The sequence below is a fragment of the Corvus moneduloides genome, chromosome 9, assembly GCF_009650955.1.
Source record: "Corvus moneduloides isolate bCorMon1 chromosome 9, bCorMon1.pri, whole genome shotgun sequence".
In the NCBI taxonomy this organism is placed as follows: domain Eukaryota; kingdom Metazoa; phylum Chordata; class Aves; order Passeriformes; family Corvidae; genus Corvus; species Corvus moneduloides.
The window spans coordinates 4,979,839-4,997,356 of NC_045484.1; the positions used below are offsets into that span (position 1 = coordinate 4,979,839).

The 17,518-nt window shown below is 46.8% G+C and overlaps 1 protein-coding gene across 1 annotated transcript in view; it reads right to left on the reverse strand.

Moving 5' to 3' along the window:
* Positions 1 to 2,344: 2,344 nt before the first annotated feature.
* The window catches only part of LAMC1 (laminin subunit gamma 1), a 65,726-nt gene continuing 50,552 nt past the window's right edge, over positions 2,345 to 17,518 (reverse strand). Inside the window, exons 12-28 of the mRNA XM_032117790.1 lie at positions 16,095 to 16,316; positions 15,826 to 16,014; positions 14,235 to 14,480; positions 13,791 to 13,944; positions 13,210 to 13,352; positions 12,325 to 12,503; positions 12,014 to 12,170; positions 9,521 to 9,726; positions 9,056 to 9,135; positions 8,564 to 8,701; positions 8,232 to 8,376; positions 7,744 to 7,893; positions 7,228 to 7,342; positions 6,679 to 6,878; positions 6,299 to 6,457; positions 5,708 to 5,807; positions 2,345 to 5,314 (exon numbers count right to left, since the gene is read on the reverse strand). Of these exons, the coding sequence (XP_031973681.1) occupies positions 5,058 to 5,314; positions 5,708 to 5,807; positions 6,299 to 6,457; positions 6,679 to 6,878; positions 7,228 to 7,342; positions 7,744 to 7,893; positions 8,232 to 8,376; positions 8,564 to 8,701; positions 9,056 to 9,135; positions 9,521 to 9,726; positions 12,014 to 12,170; positions 12,325 to 12,503; positions 13,210 to 13,352; positions 13,791 to 13,944; positions 14,235 to 14,480; positions 15,826 to 16,014; positions 16,095 to 16,316 (2,840 nt within the window). The 3' untranslated portion in view covers positions 2,345 to 5,057. The remainder of the gene's footprint in view (positions 5,315 to 5,707; positions 5,808 to 6,298; positions 6,458 to 6,678; positions 6,879 to 7,227; positions 7,343 to 7,743; positions 7,894 to 8,231; positions 8,377 to 8,563; positions 8,702 to 9,055; positions 9,136 to 9,520; positions 9,727 to 12,013; positions 12,171 to 12,324; positions 12,504 to 13,209; positions 13,353 to 13,790; positions 13,945 to 14,234; positions 14,481 to 15,825; positions 16,015 to 16,094; positions 16,317 to 17,518) is intronic.

Below are 17,518 nucleotides of genomic sequence, written 5' to 3' on the forward strand. Positions count from 1 at the left end.
TGATGGATGTGTAAAAACTCTGAAGTGATGGTTCTATTAATGTAACCAAAGGAGAAAACCCATCTTGGTGACTTATGCCAGATGAACACCATGATGCTGTGAGTCCTTGCAGCCCAGGTCAACCCTCCCATCCCCAAGCCTCCTTCTGCAAGGGACCATCTGATTTGCCATGTCCTCCAGGAGGAAATTCTCTGGGATTTCCTCTGTGGAAAATCAGTGATCATGATGTGCTGATATCACCAAACACCAGTGCAGCAATGGAGACTGGACTTCAGTCTCTCCTCTGACAGTTGGGTGCCCTGGGAAAAAGTCCTCATGACAGCCAGAGCCACCTGGAGCAGAGGAGATCATTCAGGCAGCAGCTCCACTGGGATGGGCAGAGGCAGGCAGGGAGCAGGCCGGTAGTGAGGAAGCAAGGCAGGGCAGGGCAGTAGCAGTAGCACAGCAAGGAAGTGCTGTCGTGTCTGGCCTTGCCTTGCCTGTGCTCTGCCCAGACCAGAGAGGGATGAGACAGACAGGGACAGAGGAAGAAGGCATTGCTATCCAACCGCATTCCCCTCTCTGTCCCCATGCCCAGCCTCTGTGGGATAACTTTTATGTGACATTCCTGATATTTCTGGGATGGGGGCACAATGAAGGCATCAGGCCAGCAGCCAACTAGAAAAAATAACTAACCAGAATGTGGTCCAACATGGCATGGCTGGAGATAGGAGCACAGAACACTGCCAGCTCAATTTGACAGCTGTATGACCTCCTCTACTTCCTCAGATCCACACAAACACACTTGAGACATCTCCTCCAGGCAGCTGTTCCCAGGACTTTTTAACTTGTAACAATGTCTTGTCCTCCCCAGAAGTGAGAGGGAACCCAGCTCAGGTCTGTCCAAGCCCTCCCCACTGCCACCTTCTCACCAGGCCCCTTGTCGCCTGGCAGCCTCCTGCTTCTCCAGAGAGCACATGAGAGATGATGGAGCTTGAACTTGGGCATTGAGAAGAAACACAGGGAACTGAAGAATAAAGGCTACCAGAGCATGGCTTGGTCACTGCTCAGCAAGGTGCCTCCTCACCCACCTTGATATCAGGTACAGGCTACACTGAGCAGAGAGTATCTGAGGAGGGCATCTCTACATGGGCTTCAAAATATTGGTAAAACAGTTTGGCAACCTGTAAGCCATGACCATGGTCCCTTGGAGCTGGGTCTGCTCCTCCCTGTAACAGATTTCTGAGTATCTACTTAGGTTACTCTTACCTCATCACCCTCCACCATCCTCGAGCATTACCTCTGAAAACTGCATGAACACGAGGCTCATGGTCCTTCAAGATCACCTCTGACATACATTTGCACAATGCCCACAAAAAACTTCCGGAGATAAAAGTCCTGAAGATAAAATAAAGGACACAGACTTGCTTCCTAAACTAAGCATTTTAGCCTCAAAATGCTAAGAGGCTCCATGTCAACCTACAGCCCATGCAAAGTCAGAACCATCCCACCATCCAATTCTCTGCTCCCTGACTGCTCACCACACTCCAGCTGAAACCTCAGCCAATTTTACCAGCTGGGATTTGCTCCACAAAAACATTGGCAAGAAAAACAAAGAGGTACTTTAGAAAACAAATTCATTAGTGACTACTGAAGAATGAAAGGTTGAAAGTACACAAACTGAGATGCAAAAATAATAAGAATTTACCAGCTGAGATGGGATTAGCTCTGATGCAAGTTAATAAGACCTGTGCGTTTTCCTCTGCTGAGAAAAATAACAAATCCAGCTGGAGCTGTAAGACAAGTGTGAATGCAGAACCGCCTAGTCTCTTATCACTGCAATCTGTCCTTAAAAATTTGCTTAATTCAGGAATAAGATTTATCCCAGGCTCTGGGAGACAGGACCCAAGAACAACACAGCACACCCAGATTTGTGGCAGTTCTCAGTAATTTCAGCTTCTTTATTCAGGGTTTTTGTTTTCTTTTCCCAGGACCCCCATCCTTTTCCACCTGTTTACTAAAAAGGAGTTTACCCTTACTGTAAATAAACTCCCCCCAGTTCCTCAGGGCTTTCCAGGAAAACAGTGCCACTCCAATAGTATCAGCACCAACAACATAGTATGTTTTTAAGTCCTGGAAAACCAGCAGCTTAAAATCCATCATGGCAGTGGAGCAGTGGACACAAGGAAAAACCATCATCCTTGTCATCTGTATCCCACCACATGCATTTCTGAGTTTCTTCTTCATTTTTCCCATACCAAACCAGGTTGTCTAAGGAGCAATAGGTGAATCTTGCAACTGAGACACATCCCCATCAATACCTCACCACCAAAAATAAAGTAGTACTCAAAAGAATGCTCAGGTGTAGAGGGTTACAAATATTCAGACTTTATTATAAATAAGAAATACTGTTTTATACATAAAAACTGCAAGTGTTGCATTTTGTTCACCGGCCCAGACAGCAAGACCACAGATTAAGGCAAAAAAAGCTGGAGTGAAGGCACATACTGAGGGGACCACAGTCAGGAATACGGTGATGAAGGAATGTCACGTATCATCCGTGACACCCAGCACTCCACCAGCAGCTGTCACATCATCACATTACGTAAAGAAATAACTGGACATTATACAATGAATAATGGCTGTAATGCAGTACTGATTAAGAGATCGTTTATAAAGATTTTTTTTTATTTAAAAATAAAATTCTGTTAAAAACAGCTTAAGAGGAAAAAAAAAAAGAAAAAAACAAAAACCCAGGAGAAGAAAGAAGGAAACCTTAGGCCTGAGGTCAGCCAGGGCATGCGCACATCTTCACATCTGCTCTTCTCACAGCCTTGGCAGAGGTGACATGGTCACAGCCATCTTCCCAGAGCGACCCAATGTCCCTATGTGTGCAGGCACAGGGAGCTCTCCTCCAGGGGGGTTTCCAGGCAGGAAGGAAATCCCACAATCATTAAGGGAAGGGATACAAGAGCAACGCAGAGTCTGCTGGGAACACCCCCTACCCAGCAGCACTGTCTGCACCGAGCCTCCTGCCTTGCACAGTGGTATCAAGATGTCCCCAAATGCAGCTCTCTGACCATCTCAGTGCTGGGTCCGGTCTCCCAACAGTGCTACAGCTCCTCACAGCCCAGCTGCAAAGACACAGCCCCTGTCCCACTCCTGGCACAGCACGGCAGGGGACAAGGGACACAGAACAGGGCACTGCAGGCACCATGGGGCAGGGCTGCCTTTGGAGGCAGGGCTGGAAAACATCCACCCAACAGGCAAAGTGGTTATGGATGGGTGCTGGGGATACAGTAGAGGGAAGCAAGCACGAGCCCAGCGAGGAGAAATCCCAAGTTTTAAGGGAATAATATGGAGAGAAGGGATACACGGTGTATATGCCCCGATGGCTACAGGGGAAAGCACACAGAGGAGACCAGGCTGTGCCACTCTGGAAATATGGCTGAGTATATTTACACACACATACACACACACAGGAGACTTCCTCACACTATAATCATGATTTTTAAAAATGGAAAAAAAAAATCACATTCACACAAAAAATATAAATTTGAAATAATTAATAGCACCAGTGTGTGTCAGATAATAATTTCTTCCCCGCTACGCAAACGTACAAAGTTGCATAGTATTTAAGGATAGATATATACTGGATCTCAGGGAAAGGAGGGAGAGATGCCAGGCTGGAGGCAAGGAGGAAGCTGCAGAGGATGCTCTTGTCTCGGAGCAAAGGGCTCCCCGCCACTCCCACCCAGCACCAGTGAGCACTGCCTGGGGAGGGAGCCTGTGCGGAGGAGGTGGGAGTGATGTGAAAGGCAGAGCTGCCACCTGAGCCTGGCCTGAGGTCCCTGTGCTGTGGTAGCTTTACGGTGACAGGGAGATCTGGAGGCAAAAAGAAAGGAGGGCACCAGGAAATTCCAGCTCTTCCTGCCAGCTTTAAAACAGGCAAAATGCCAGAGCAATGGCAGGAGAGATAAAAATGTCGCTGTCCTCCTTCAGGAAAAAGATGGGGAGAAAGAAAGACCTTTCCATTTCCACTCATGTGCCCCCTTCCTTCCCCCACCTACAGACATTCAGCAGGGGGGGCAGTGCAGCTGTTGGAGCTCTCCGGATGGCAGCTCTCCTCTTCAGCAAGACTTGTCCTGCTTCAACAAGCTCATCTGTCAGCCAGACATTCCGAGCCCAGAAAACCAGATCCTCTGCAAATTCAGTAGCAACAGATGGGAATGCAGCTCATAACTTCCACACTCTGGCAGTCTGGACTACCCAGCAGGTAGTAGCTTTCAGACTGGACCCAAAACTTCTCCACAGAACAGGAGTGGGGCTGGCAAGACCCACTACTCCACCAGTATCCCATCTTCCCAAAGAGCTCCAGTCAGAGGCTGCCCTTTTCTCAGAGCAATGCATCATCACAGAAAGCATTTCAGAAAGAGGCTTCAGCTATTTTGTCAAAGGCTACCAACACTGTTGGATTGGCCACTAGGTAATGATGAAAAAAATAAACTCACAGGGTTAGAAGTTGGGAAGAACAATGTGAATCGAGTGCAGCTATACTGGCCATCACAGTAATACTTTGGTAGCCATCCCCTTCCTTCATAGGGACAAAGAGCTCCAGGACTGAGATTTTACAGTTAAAGGGAGAAGACAGGAGAGGAAGTTGGGTTAGTTTTGCCTTGCTGTATACAGCTCACATGGTTATTTCTGAACCACAGTATAAAGAGTCCAGAGCATCTCTCATCCTTGCACTAATCAAAAGGAAACTGTGTCTGAGGAAGGGGCAAAGGTGGAGTGCTCAGGAAAACCATCTATATAAAAAAAAACCCCTTTGATGCCCAAAGACGGATATTTAATTTGCTTCTAAAAAAAAAAAAAAAAAAAACAACAAAACAAAACAAACAAAAAAAACAAAAAAAAAAAAAAACCAAAAAAAACCTTTCAACTTATCCTGATTTGAAAAGAAAACAGTGGCTGCAAGCAGCGAAGAGTTGGGGATTTGGAGAAGGTAATGTGTGTTAAGGCACTCCATGGCCGAACCACCGCTCACCAGGGCAATTCCCCCCACCCCTGGTGCACCCTTAGGGTTTCTCAATGGACGGGGTGTTGAAACAGCCAGATGGCAAGGTCTTCCTGATGTCTTCCAGGTTGCTAATGTCCTTCAGGATCTCTTCAATGTCCCTGTTGTAGGCCTGTATCGCATCATCTTGCTTCTTGGCTTCTCTCTCAAGGAAAGACACTTTCTGGTCCAGGTCACTATCTTTCATCTGATCTTTGGCACTGTTCAGGATACCTTCAATTTCATTCAGTTTGTTCAAATCCACCGTCTCCAGTTGCCCTGAAAAGCCAGAAGCAAATAGTGAGGTGCATTAAAACGCCTTTGACACCCCTAGGTGCTCACATGGCTGAGGCCACAGCTCCATAGACCCACAGACCTCCATCGGGCCATCTCTGTATTTAGAGACAGCATCTAAAACAGGACCAACCATATGGGTGACATCTCCACTGCCTCAAGAAGTCTTCAGTTTGCAGAAAACCAACAATGAACATTGCACAACAAGCTCTGAGGCTGCTCGGGAAAGAAAAAAACTCAAAGTCCTTGCCAAAACCACACAAACCCCATTTCAAGAGGTCTACAGATCCATCTGGTTTCTCACGCAACACTGGCAGGAAAGCCAGCACACATCAGGAAAACACTCAAAGGCATAGAGCACATTAAAGACAGTCCTACCTAGTTGATCCAACAGCTCATTAATGACAATGAGTAGGCTGTTCACAGAGTTCTTAGCTTTTCTTGCATTGTCTTCTGCCTCCTGGGCAGCCTGTGAGGCCTGCAGGATATAAAAAAAATAAGTGAGAGCACAAAAAAGGTGTAGGGATTACAAAACTGTTGCCTCTCCTCTGCAGTTAGTCACCGCATCACTGCCTCCTCACTCCAGGGTAACAATCCTGCACAAAGATCTTCATCACAGGGCTGGGGAGAAGACTGACAATCTTCGAGTAATCGGTTTTCTGAGTATTTCAGGATGGGGATCCCTGAACACCAACCAGGATTTTGCAATAAAAGCCAGGATAGAATCAATAGGGATACAGTCAAGTTTTAGTTAAAGGAAAAGTAGCTCTCAAATTCCAGCAGGGAGCCTATGCTAATGCACCAGAACTTGTCTCCTTTTCAGTCCCACTTAAAACTTGGAAGAGTCAGAATACTGGCTGGACCCAGCACCATCTTTGCAAGCAGAGAGCAGGAGGAAAGCCTTCATTGACAGGACAGCAGGGAGAAGGCAGTTCATAGCCACTGCTGTCACCTGCCAGCAGTACTTACCTCGCCTGCCATCTTCATATCCTGCTCAGCATCTGCCTGCTTCCGCTTCAGCTCTTTTTCTGCATCCTGCAGCTGCTTCATCATGTCATCCACTTCTCTGACCAGTCCCGTCACATCAGCAAAGGTCTTGTCAGCTTCGGCTCTGGTAGCAGCAGCACTCTGCAGCCAACAGGTGGGAGAGAATGGAAAAAGGTGGTGAAAGTGCAGAACTTCCTTCAATCCTTCTCATCAAAATGCACTGATTTCCTATCTTGCCACATTTTGCATTCACAGTGGAGAATACAGCAGAGAGCACACGGGGCTCACCAGGAAATACTGGAACAGGAGTTTATGCAATCACACAACAGTATCTCAGAGGGAGTGAGCTGCAGCAGACTCACCTTCTGAACGGAGCTGGCGATTTTCTCAGCATCATCTGCTCTGGTCTTGGCCTCGCGGGCGTCAGCAGCAGCATTGCCCAGCGCCAGCTCTGCTTGGCGTGTCTTATTGTTGGCCTCTGCAATGGTCTGGCTGATGGCAGGGATCTTCTTCAGTGCCTCCTCAGCCGCCGTCTTGTTATCGTTTACCCGCTTGTCAAAGTCTAAGGGGGAAAAGCAGATCCTTATCACGTGCTCCAGAAGAGCCTTGAGATGCTCCTTTGACCAAGCTACCCAAGGCTTTGCTACCCGCACACTGGAGGGATCAAGAGCAAACTGGGGTCAGCTCTCCCTATTGCACATCTTCTGATGCTAAATAAGGAAGTTAAAAGGAAATTTCCAGTCCCTGAAAACACTTATATTTTTTCTTTAAAGAAAAACAAACCAAAAGAACACACCCAATACTCAGGGTAAGGGCAATAGCAGGGCCTCTTTAACCAGAATATCCTACTGCCAAGTGACTTGTCACACCGGAATTGAAGGATTCACTCCAAGTGCTTCCTCTCTCTTTACCTTTCAGGTTGCTGAGAATGGTATTGGCCTCCTGTAGTGTGCCATTGCCCTTCCGAGCAGCTTCTTCCGCCAGGGCTTTTGCTGCATCTGCTCGAGCCAAGAGCTGGTCTGCAGTCTGAGGAGACATGACATGTATCAATGTATTCTCACTTTCTGAAGAACAATTCTGTTCATGTATGAAAAAGTACTGCTCAGCTTCAAACACCAATGCCATCCAGAAGAGCAGTGCTTCCTCTGAGACCAGGTGAGTGTATGTACTTTGGGAATACTGTTCTGAATACAAAGTTGACACCACATCTGACAAATATCTCCTATTTTCCCATACAGCCTCAAAGCCGTTGCTTTTAACAGCTTTCTGCATCTCCTTTCTGGGGCCATTCTTCAGCATTCTCATAATCAATAAGTAATACTAAGACTGAATGAGATGAGATCTTTCACATCTGGCCAGTTACTTGTCTTCCTTGTTTTTTTTTTTTTTTTCCTGGGAAACAAAAGCCTGCACAAAGTGGAACTGACCTGCTGCTCTGTCTTCCCTTTCTCCAAGAGGTTCTTTACTTCTAGCTCCTTTCCCTTCATGTCTTCTCTCAAGTCCTCATAATCTTTTAGCTTCCTGGCAATTAGTTGATCCAGTTCCTCTGCTTCCTTCTTGATCTTATTTGCTTCATTCTGCAGGTGGAAATCACACACACAGATTCCTGAATGTTAAAGAATTCCTGAGCAGGTGGTAAATTTTTGCACTTCTACATTCAAGCCAAGATGTTTGGCAAACATTTCACTCAGATTTTTGTCCTTCAGAGACTGAGGGAGGTGGGGTTTATGTAGGTGGTTTTCTGCATTTAAATCTCCTGCATAAATGTTGGAATTGCATAAAAGCTGGATTATGCCTGGATGGACAAAAAACTCACAAACCATTCTTATGCAGACAACATTAGCAGAGCACATGTAAGGCATGCCAGCAAACCAGCAATCTTCAGGAAGTACTGCACAATGGTGCCCACATGTACCTCTAGCCCTGTGGAATCCACATTAGGCAGGCTGGTGAGATTAGCGTAGATCTGCAGGGCTCTGTTTCCAGCTTCCTCTGCCTCCACAAGCACCTTGTTGGCCTGTTTCTCTAGGTCTTGAGAAATATTCCTTGCTTGATTGTACCTAAAAAATCCCCAAGGATCCAGTTATGTTACAGTATTTTTTGTAGAACTGAACTTAGTAAGAGAGTAGTGAGGCTAAGAAATTGAAAATCACCTCCTGTAAAATCCAAAGCATACAGAGGGTTGTCTTAGTTTTAAGCACTGCTCTAAAGTCAGGAAATAAAAACAATTTTCTGTTACTGACTCACTTCTGGTTGAGCTCATCAATATCAATTGCAGTTTGGTTTTCTCCAGCCAGGGTCTTCAGCAGCAGTTGATATGCTTTCGTGGAAGTATCATTTGCAGCCTTAGCTGTGCGAACAATCTCATCAGCTTCCTTTTTGTGCCTGGACAAGATGACAGAAGAAAAATAATGCCATTAGATTTGTCAGCCAACAGTTTTTATCCTCATTTCTCGATTATATTCTCTCTTACTTTTCCTTCCTTCCTTCCCCCCTCACCCCCCAGATTTACATATGGGAGATGCTGAAACACTTGCAATGGAAGATGGTTGCCATTTCTGTCATCCACATGCTTAATCTTTGCCATCAGTGCTACACAGCCATCATCCCACAGCACCAGTCTCTTACACTGCAAAGGGTGTGTGTCTGATATCCAGCAAACTGAATTCTGCTTCCCCCTTGTAGGGAAGAGCAGGGCCCCGACCTAGGCCACACTGAGTGTGTCTTGCCACAGCCTACCTTTCTGCCAGCTTACGGGCCTCTTCTGCCAACAGAGTCATGTTGTTGGGGTCCCTGCTTTGCTCTGGAGGTGTAATGGACTGGAAAAGAAAGAAAGAACAAACCCTTAAGGCTCTTTTTTCATCTTTTCTTCATCTTTGCTTTAAATAGTTATTGTCATGATCTAAATGCTTAGAGATGTATCTAACCTACTTCTCATTCTGTTTTTCTTAAGCCCATGCAGTTTCCACCACTGGTTATCCCTTGAAAAACAACAGTGCTAATATTTATTTAGGACTTTTTATGTTGGTTTGGGCTGAGATACAATCTGTGGCAGACAGTGGCAAACTTTCTTCACTGATTTCCCATGATCTTGATGCAAATTTGCTGTATAAGGGAGCGAGCAAGTGGAGAAACACACCAGAGGCACCAAAGGAAAGGCCCTCACCCTCTCCCAGCTGTGTGGGATCTCAGCAGCACACTCACCACGTTGTCAGCTGCCACCTTGGCCTTCTCCAGCATATCAGAAGCCAAGCTGATCAGGTCCTCAGTGTCCTCCACCCGCACCCGGGCCTGCTCCGCCAGGTTCTCCATGTCCCGCACTGTGCTCTGGATGATCCTCAGCCTGTTGAGCTGACTCACTAAGGTGCTGTTGATGTCTTTCAGATGATCCATGAGGCCCTGATCTACATCTGAAACACACAACAGAACAGAGAGGAAGGAAAAATTAATCAGAGCAGGAAGAGAAGCTGGAGCAGCAGCTTACCACTGCAGGCACTGTGTTGGTAGGTTAATCCCCTACTGAAAGGGAACCAGCAAGCCATTTCACAAGTTACTTCGCTTGAGATCAAAGTCATAATCAGAATGTGCACCAAACAGGAGAAATGAAAAGCCATTAACTAGTAATAAGACAATCCCACTGGGTGTTGGAACTGACTCTGATGGGGGATTTTGTGTTCAGAATCATGCTTTTTACCTGTCTCACTGACTTAAAATGACTATGGAGCTGCTCCTCAATGAGTTTTGTGAATTCTCTTTAGCTTAACTCCTAGAAATTAAGCAGAAACTGAGGAATAGTGCAGATGTACATTTTTCCACACTCAGAGCAACAATGGCTACTCTGAAGAAAGGCACAGGGAACTCCATAGGGAACACCTAGGAGCTGTGTGGAATAGAAAACCCACTCCAAACTCCCCCCAAACCAAAGGGCTGACAAAAGCCAGCAGGATAGAGCCTTGGTTCTTTCATATGTAGGACTTATAAGGCACCCAAACTTCCTCTAATTTTTGGACCACCAGGTAATTCCCCACAACAGCATCTTAATAATGGAGGCATCACAGCACAGGTATGCGCCTCACAATCAAGGCAGTTCCTTTTGAAAAGCTGAGAGTGTTACCAAGAATTAAAGTGCAAGCAGAAGCCTGCAGAACTCCAAAATTAAGCTTTTTCCCAAATACCTTGCAGCACATCTTAAGTATTGAACATGAACATTTGACACATTTCAAAAACATACTACCACAGAAAACCAGAAATAACTCCTAGAGATGTGCACAGATTTTTGCAAGGGTAGATTTTTTTGTATTTACCTTGCCCTCTTAGTAAGAGAAGAACCTGGAGCTGGGGAAGGGTCTGGAGCACAAGTCTGGTGAGGAGCAGCTGAAGGAGCTAGGAGGGGTTGAGCCTGGAGAAAAGGAGGCTCAGGAGGGACCTTCTGGTTCTCCACAACTCCCTGACAGGACAGTGCTCCCAGGGGGATCAGGCTCTGCTCCCAGGGAACAGGGACGGGATGAGACGAAACAACCTCAAGCTGTGCCTGGGAAAGTTTTGGGAAAAAATTCTTCACTGAAAGGGCTGTCCAGCCCTGGCACAGGCTGCCCAGGGAAATGATGAAATCACCACCCCTGGAGGGATCCTAAAAGCTGTGTGGATGTGGCGCTTGGGGACATGGGTTAGTGGTGGCCTTGGCAGTGCTGGGAGGTAGGGAACAGTTGGACTTGATCTTAACGGTCTTTCCAAATTAAATGATTCTATGATTCGAGACATGGAAAGAGAGATCAAAAATTCCACCACAAAACTGAATCCATTCCCTCATCTTTCTCCAATCCCCACCCTTACGTAGGACTGTTATCTAGGCACAGATGCCAAGCAGGCAGTGTAAATCAACCTCAGCTAAAGCTGAGAAAAGCTTAAGCGACCATTCTCACTGGCAGGAATCTTCCCAAGCAAATGCCAGCATTAGATGCATGTTAGCCTTCTCCCAGCTTCACACAAAGGGGACAAATTTTCCCAAAGTGGTCTGAAATCACTGAACCAGCTCCCAGGGGAACATATTTTACTGCAAAGACAATAGTCTTCTTCAAGATTCTCTTTGCGAAAACATGCATCATCTTATACATTAAAGAGACCCTAAGGACAAACCACTGTCACAGTCATGAGAAACATCCTTCTCACAGACATCCTGTGGTAGGGGTGACAATACAAGAATCAATTTGAAGCAGAGTTTAACAGGAAAAACGGCACTCTTCAGAACATTCTACACTTTATGGTGGGATAATTATGTTTGCCATCAGGATTTTGAAGCCTTCATTCTGATTGCTGATGATATCCCAACAAGAACAATTTGATCCCAAGATGTCTGAGCAAATTTAAAGCATAATAAGTATACCTGAAAGTTTTCTGCTTGTTTAACAAATAAAACCCTCCTTTCCATCCAGAGAAGAGGGTAATGTAAAACACTTGCATCCATACACAGCTAGAGGCAGATCTTCACTTCCATGTACAACAGAGACCACTGGTAGAACAGCATGGGTAAAAGCACAGGCACTGTTGTTTTGATAATAGTATTCAGTGCTGCCTGAAATAGGTGTCAATCCTGGAGCACAGCACTGGCTTGAAATAAAACACGCTGTCTCCAAAGGGAACAGGAACATCAGGCAAAGAACTCATTTAGTTAGTCCATATCTGATCAGGTCAACTCACCTTTGCTCTTTTGTGCTTCATGGAGCAACTCCATAACTTCTCTTTCTGCCTGCTTCAATCTCTCTTCAAAGGCTTCATCAGTTACAGTTTCTTCTCTGGTACCCAGATTTGCTATAAGATTTTCCAGCTCCCACAGCCTTTGACGTTGCTCCACCACCTACAGGAGAGGGACAGAGCACAGCTATGACACAGCAAAGCACCTTGAGCCTCTCTGCTTTCAGCAACCACCAACAGCCACGGGCCAGAATGCTGCACAAGTGGACACATGCCACCGTCTCCAGTGCTGCCAACAGCAGTGTTTGTGGCCTTACCTTATCTTTCACTAATCTGTAACAGGCTGGACACTCCTGACAGCCCGGCCATGAGCGGTTGTAGAAATAGTTCTCCTCACACTGGTCGCAGCGGCTCCCCACAAAGCCTTCCTTGCACTCACAGTGGCCGTTCTCCTGGCACTGCAGGGACCGTGAGCCCTCAGGATCACAGTCACAGGCTGCAGGGAAGTTAAACCTCAATCAGACTGCAGAGGAGGCAGAAATACCCTAAAACTCACAGGATAAGAGGATATCCTTAATACCCTAAAACATGTGCAAGAGCTGTGGGGCACAAACCCACAGCTGGACCTCACTTCTGATTGCAGTGCTTCTACTCACAAGCAGGATCCAACATTCACTGTGTGCACTCAGTGTTGCTATTACCTCTCCTACAAAAAAGCATCATTCTACCCCATTTCATTGTAACCAACTGCAGTTAGTTCTCCTGCTCTTTACAGGCAGGGATATCAACGAGCAAAGTTTGGATCATCCTTCTTTGCAATCATGTTTACAAGATCAGCTGCTCCTCAAGAAAGAATCTGTATACTGAGGCCATCTACAGAGTAGCTGTGCAGGAACACATTAAGAAACAGGGTTGTTGGAGGCCAAGATGTGGAGAATGTATTTACACCAAGGAGAAGTAGGTATCTATTAGGTTGGATATCTAGTAAGTCAGACAAGAAAAAGGTAACAAAAGAAGAAGGGGATAAGCTATAGTACAGAAATCAAATTTCATCACACACAGTGTGGACATAAAGTGCCAACTTCTGCTGTGATGAGGAGCAAGATGACAAAATACCTTCCCAGAGGGAGAAGGAAAGCAAAGGCAAGGCTGGGTGTGCAACATTCTTCCCATCTGCCTTGCTCTCACCCCTCAAGACTTACGTTTACAGCCTTCGGAGCCAAAGCCAAAGTGGTTGCCCTCACATCTGTCACAGTGCTGACCGGTGACGCCTGGCTGGCACTCGCACTGCCCTGTTCGGATGTCACACTGCCCGTTGGTGGAGCCCAGCGCGTGGCAGTTGCACCTGGGGGAAGCACACACACATCAGATGTGACACAGAAGGGACACATCGGGCAAGTCCCTCTCTGAAGAGCGCAGCTCAACATTTCCCAAAGTCGCTTTTCTTGCTGTGCAGATGCAGCAGGCAAGGCACTGAGCTTTTGAACCATGCAAGGTCACTTGCTGCCTGCACTAAAAAAGGAACCCACACTCCCCTGCTACAGTCACAAAGTCATGCAGCAGTTTTCTATTTAAAACCCTGATTTAGAGCTCTTTATAAAGCTATTTATAAGTCAGGCTTTTTGTACAGCCTTAGTAGCTGCTCCCTGACTACTGCTCTTCCCCACCCACAGCAGCACTGAGGCATACCTGTCACTTGTGACAAACATCACACTCCTGCACAGTGTAAGCACAGAGCCTCCAAAACCAGGGTCTCTCTGCCCCAAGCCAAGGCAAGCCTCACCTCTCACAGCCACGTCCACTCTGGAGGTTGAAGAATCCAGGCTCACAAGCACTGCAGTCCCTCCCACTGACGTGAGACAAGCACTCACACTGCCCAGTCACTTGATTGCAGATCGTCTGCTGATTCATGGTGCCGTAAGGATTGCAGTGACAAGCTGCAAAAATAAAAAGGTATGGAGAGACATGCACAAAGTTAGAAATCCCTTGTGGTGTTGGTACTTACCCTAATGGGCCTAGATCCAAACCACATGGCCACCCAGCCCCTGCATCACACAATGCTTTTGCTTTGATGGCACTAAGCGCCCACAAACACAAGGATTTTAGCAAACTAGAACCACCAAACCAGGCTAAAGCCACACATTGCTGCTGACGGGCACAAGCAACAGCCTGACAGAAGCTCTTGGGGACAAAACCATTTTTAAATGCAAGAAGAAGCAAGTCTCACCTCTGCACTTGTCGGCAGGGTCGGGGGCCAAGGGGTTCCCAAAGAAGCCATCCTTGCAGCGGTCACAGTAGAAGCCAGCGGTGTTGTAGATGCACTTGAGGCACTCGCCAGTCTGGCGGTCGCAGTTGCCCACGGCGTTGGGGTCGATGTTGTCGTTGCACTGGCACAGGCGGCAGGGCCTCACAGCACCATTTTTGCCCAGTGGGTCTCCGAAATAGGCATCATCACACAGCTCACACCTCTTTCCTGGGACACAACACAGACATGAGTGCTGCAGCAAGAAGCCCTTTGCTGCCATCTCACATGGATCCCCTTTGCAGTCCCTTCTGAAAAGTAAACCCTTCAGCTCCTTCCCTTTCATCCTTCTGTTGGGGCCAGACACAAATCCCTCCTCATCTCTATATTCAAGCTGTTTATTCACTGGAACTTTGCATTATGAATTATTTCCACTCTTCCTTCCTCTCCTATCCCTTTAAACCAAGCCTATTTGCTGCAATTTGTTGTTAATTTAAGAATCCAAATAGGTAGAGCTCTGTGGGGCATCACTGCTCCAGGAAGCTCCACTGCCAATGAGACCTGCCAAACCTCCACAGGCAGCCACTGAAGAATCTGATTCAGCAGCTTCCTATACTTATTGCAGATCTGACCTCCCCAGCCAGTTATGAGCTCCATTTCTTAGGCAGTTCTTCCACATAAAAACCTCCTTTTTCCTCACATCCCAAAAAGGTGGTGGGAGAAAGGAGGAACTCTTCTGCAATCACATAGCTACAAGAAAGCTCAGCTGCTACAGACACCTGAGCTGAAGGGAACCTGGGCCCTGGACTCTGCTTTGGTTCCCAACACAGTGGCACCCACAGGAATCCCCACAAGCTGCTTCTGTGCTTGGTCAGAGGCTTTCATAAGCACAAGAATTTACAGGTGTTCTGTACTTTGGATTCTGCCATGCAAAGCATAAAACCAGCAGAGAAGCATGAAGGTGGCCAACCATCCTATGGCTTCCTTGCTGTTTGCAAACAGAACAAAAGCTTCTGCTTAACAACTCAGCTACATACTTGGACTTCACCACTTATTGCTAAGATAAAAAGATCTGTATCTGTTCACATATTTCTCCTTAACATTGCTGAGCACTAGTATGATCTTGTATTTTTTTTGGGCAGTGTTTGTGAGTCACTGCAGCCTTCCTGCTCTTCCTAGGAAGCATCCTGTAGTGCCTCACTTGCTGGCAAACTGCACCTTTTAATTTTATTTCAGTCTGACCTGCCTTCCTGGCTCTTTCAAATCTACTTTCTGCCCAACACCATGCCATCATCAGAGCTCTATTAGAAGGCAGCATGGCTCTCCCATACAGCACAGAAATGGTCAGAATTTGCAGATCAAGCCTTTTGCTCTCAAGAAACAGGCATGAAATACATGTGAAGCCCCAAGCCTCACACAGGAGAGAAAACAGGGCTGAGGAAGGGAGAAGGATTTGAACCAGAAGACACAGCAGCTTTCAGACCTATTCATTGTGGATCAGAGAACAAGAACTAGCAGAAGACACATTTCCACAACCATGTGCATGTAGAAAAAGATGTTTTCTGTAGGAACACACCTGTAGTGCCAGCCTGGCAGCTGGTGCACACAACCTCCTTGGTGCGGGGCACAATGGCACAGCTCGAGATGCCTGGGCATGGGCAGGGCTGGCAGTCCGAGGCTGTGCCAGCCGTGGCATCACCGTAATACCCATCACTGCACTTCTCACAGTGAGTCCCTGCCGTGTTATCCCTGCAATTGCACATGCCTGGAATAGAGAGGGATATGAGTTTTGCTTCATTGTCCAACCCAGAAAGGAAGAACCACCCTCCTGTTGCTCCCTCTTACCCGTCTCGGGATCACATGTCTCGCTGTGCCCATTGCACGTGCAAGGCACGCAGGGGCTGTAGGGTCCGAGGCTTGGGGTCTCTCGCCAGTACCCAGAGGTGCAGCGCTCACAGAACTGTCCCTCATATCCCACTGGACATGAGCAGCTCTCCACCCAGGCCACGGGCACACCAGGTCCAGGACGAGCACTTGTGATAGTGACATCATCCAGGTGACCAGCACCTAGAAAGCACCAAGAGGCAAACCCTTTGTAACCACAAAGGCTATCATCACTGCCTCCCCAAACACAGCTGAACGGTACAAGGGACAGACAGGTGGGTGCTTGCAGCTGGTAAGGTGAATCAAGATGCAAAACCCTCCAGGAAGGTTTAGAGAGATGAGAAAAGATGCACTAGAGCTCACCAAGGGAACAAGCAGGGCAGGAAAGATGAGAATGACAATACAGAGGAGAATCTGAGAACAGCAGGTGAGCACGTACAGTCAATTAAAATTAAGTTCTATTTTACATGTTTCCATTTTCAAATCAAATACCAAAACCAATTCCTGGCTTTCAAGACAGAACAGACCATGTCTCCAGCAATTTTAATATACCATCTGCAAACCACACCTCAGGACAAACTCTTCAACTATTCCTCCAAAGCCATTCCTTCCTCTGTCATTTCAGCACTTCCCTCCTGTAGTCCCAGCCCCTTCCCTGGAGTGAAACAGAGCCCAGACACAACATAACTGGCTTTTAACTTATGTGTTTGTACCACTGCAGCAGCTCCAGTGCACTGAGCAGAGCCCCAACTCCCACACACTAGCAGTGGTTACAGCACTCAGGGATGGTTTGCTCCACACCTTTCTTCCCTTTATTTTCACAACCCCACATTCCTCATTATGGGCCACCCCTCTAAAAACACTTGCAGTTTTCCCACCTTTCCCAAATGCAAATCCATCCTTTGCATCTTTCTGCAAAAATTCTTCATCACAGAAATACCTAAGGACATATTCTAATTCATGCCCATTTTTATAAATCTTCATTATGAGGAACTTTCACTCAGGTTCTGCACAGGCAGAACTTTAGGGACCTTGTCCTTCCCATTTGCATGTCAAGGCAAGACACAGAAAGAGTAGGGATGTAACCATTCCTAATGTAGTGAAACTTAAAAGCCAAGTGTTGTAAACTTCCTACATCCTACTGTGTCCTTCAGGACTCTGCACTATGCATTTTTACCAATTGGAGGACAGTGGCTATACAACAAAGCAAAATTCCCATGTTTAGAGCAAGGAATCAGCAGCTGATAAGCGTTCAGCTTCCAGACATTCAAAGACAACATTTTTCTTTCCCATATCCTCTTCAGGAGGCCTGGGAGAAGATGCTACACAGGAAGGCCAGATGAAAAGCCATTGGCACAAGCTTTGCCAAATAAGCTGCCACAGCT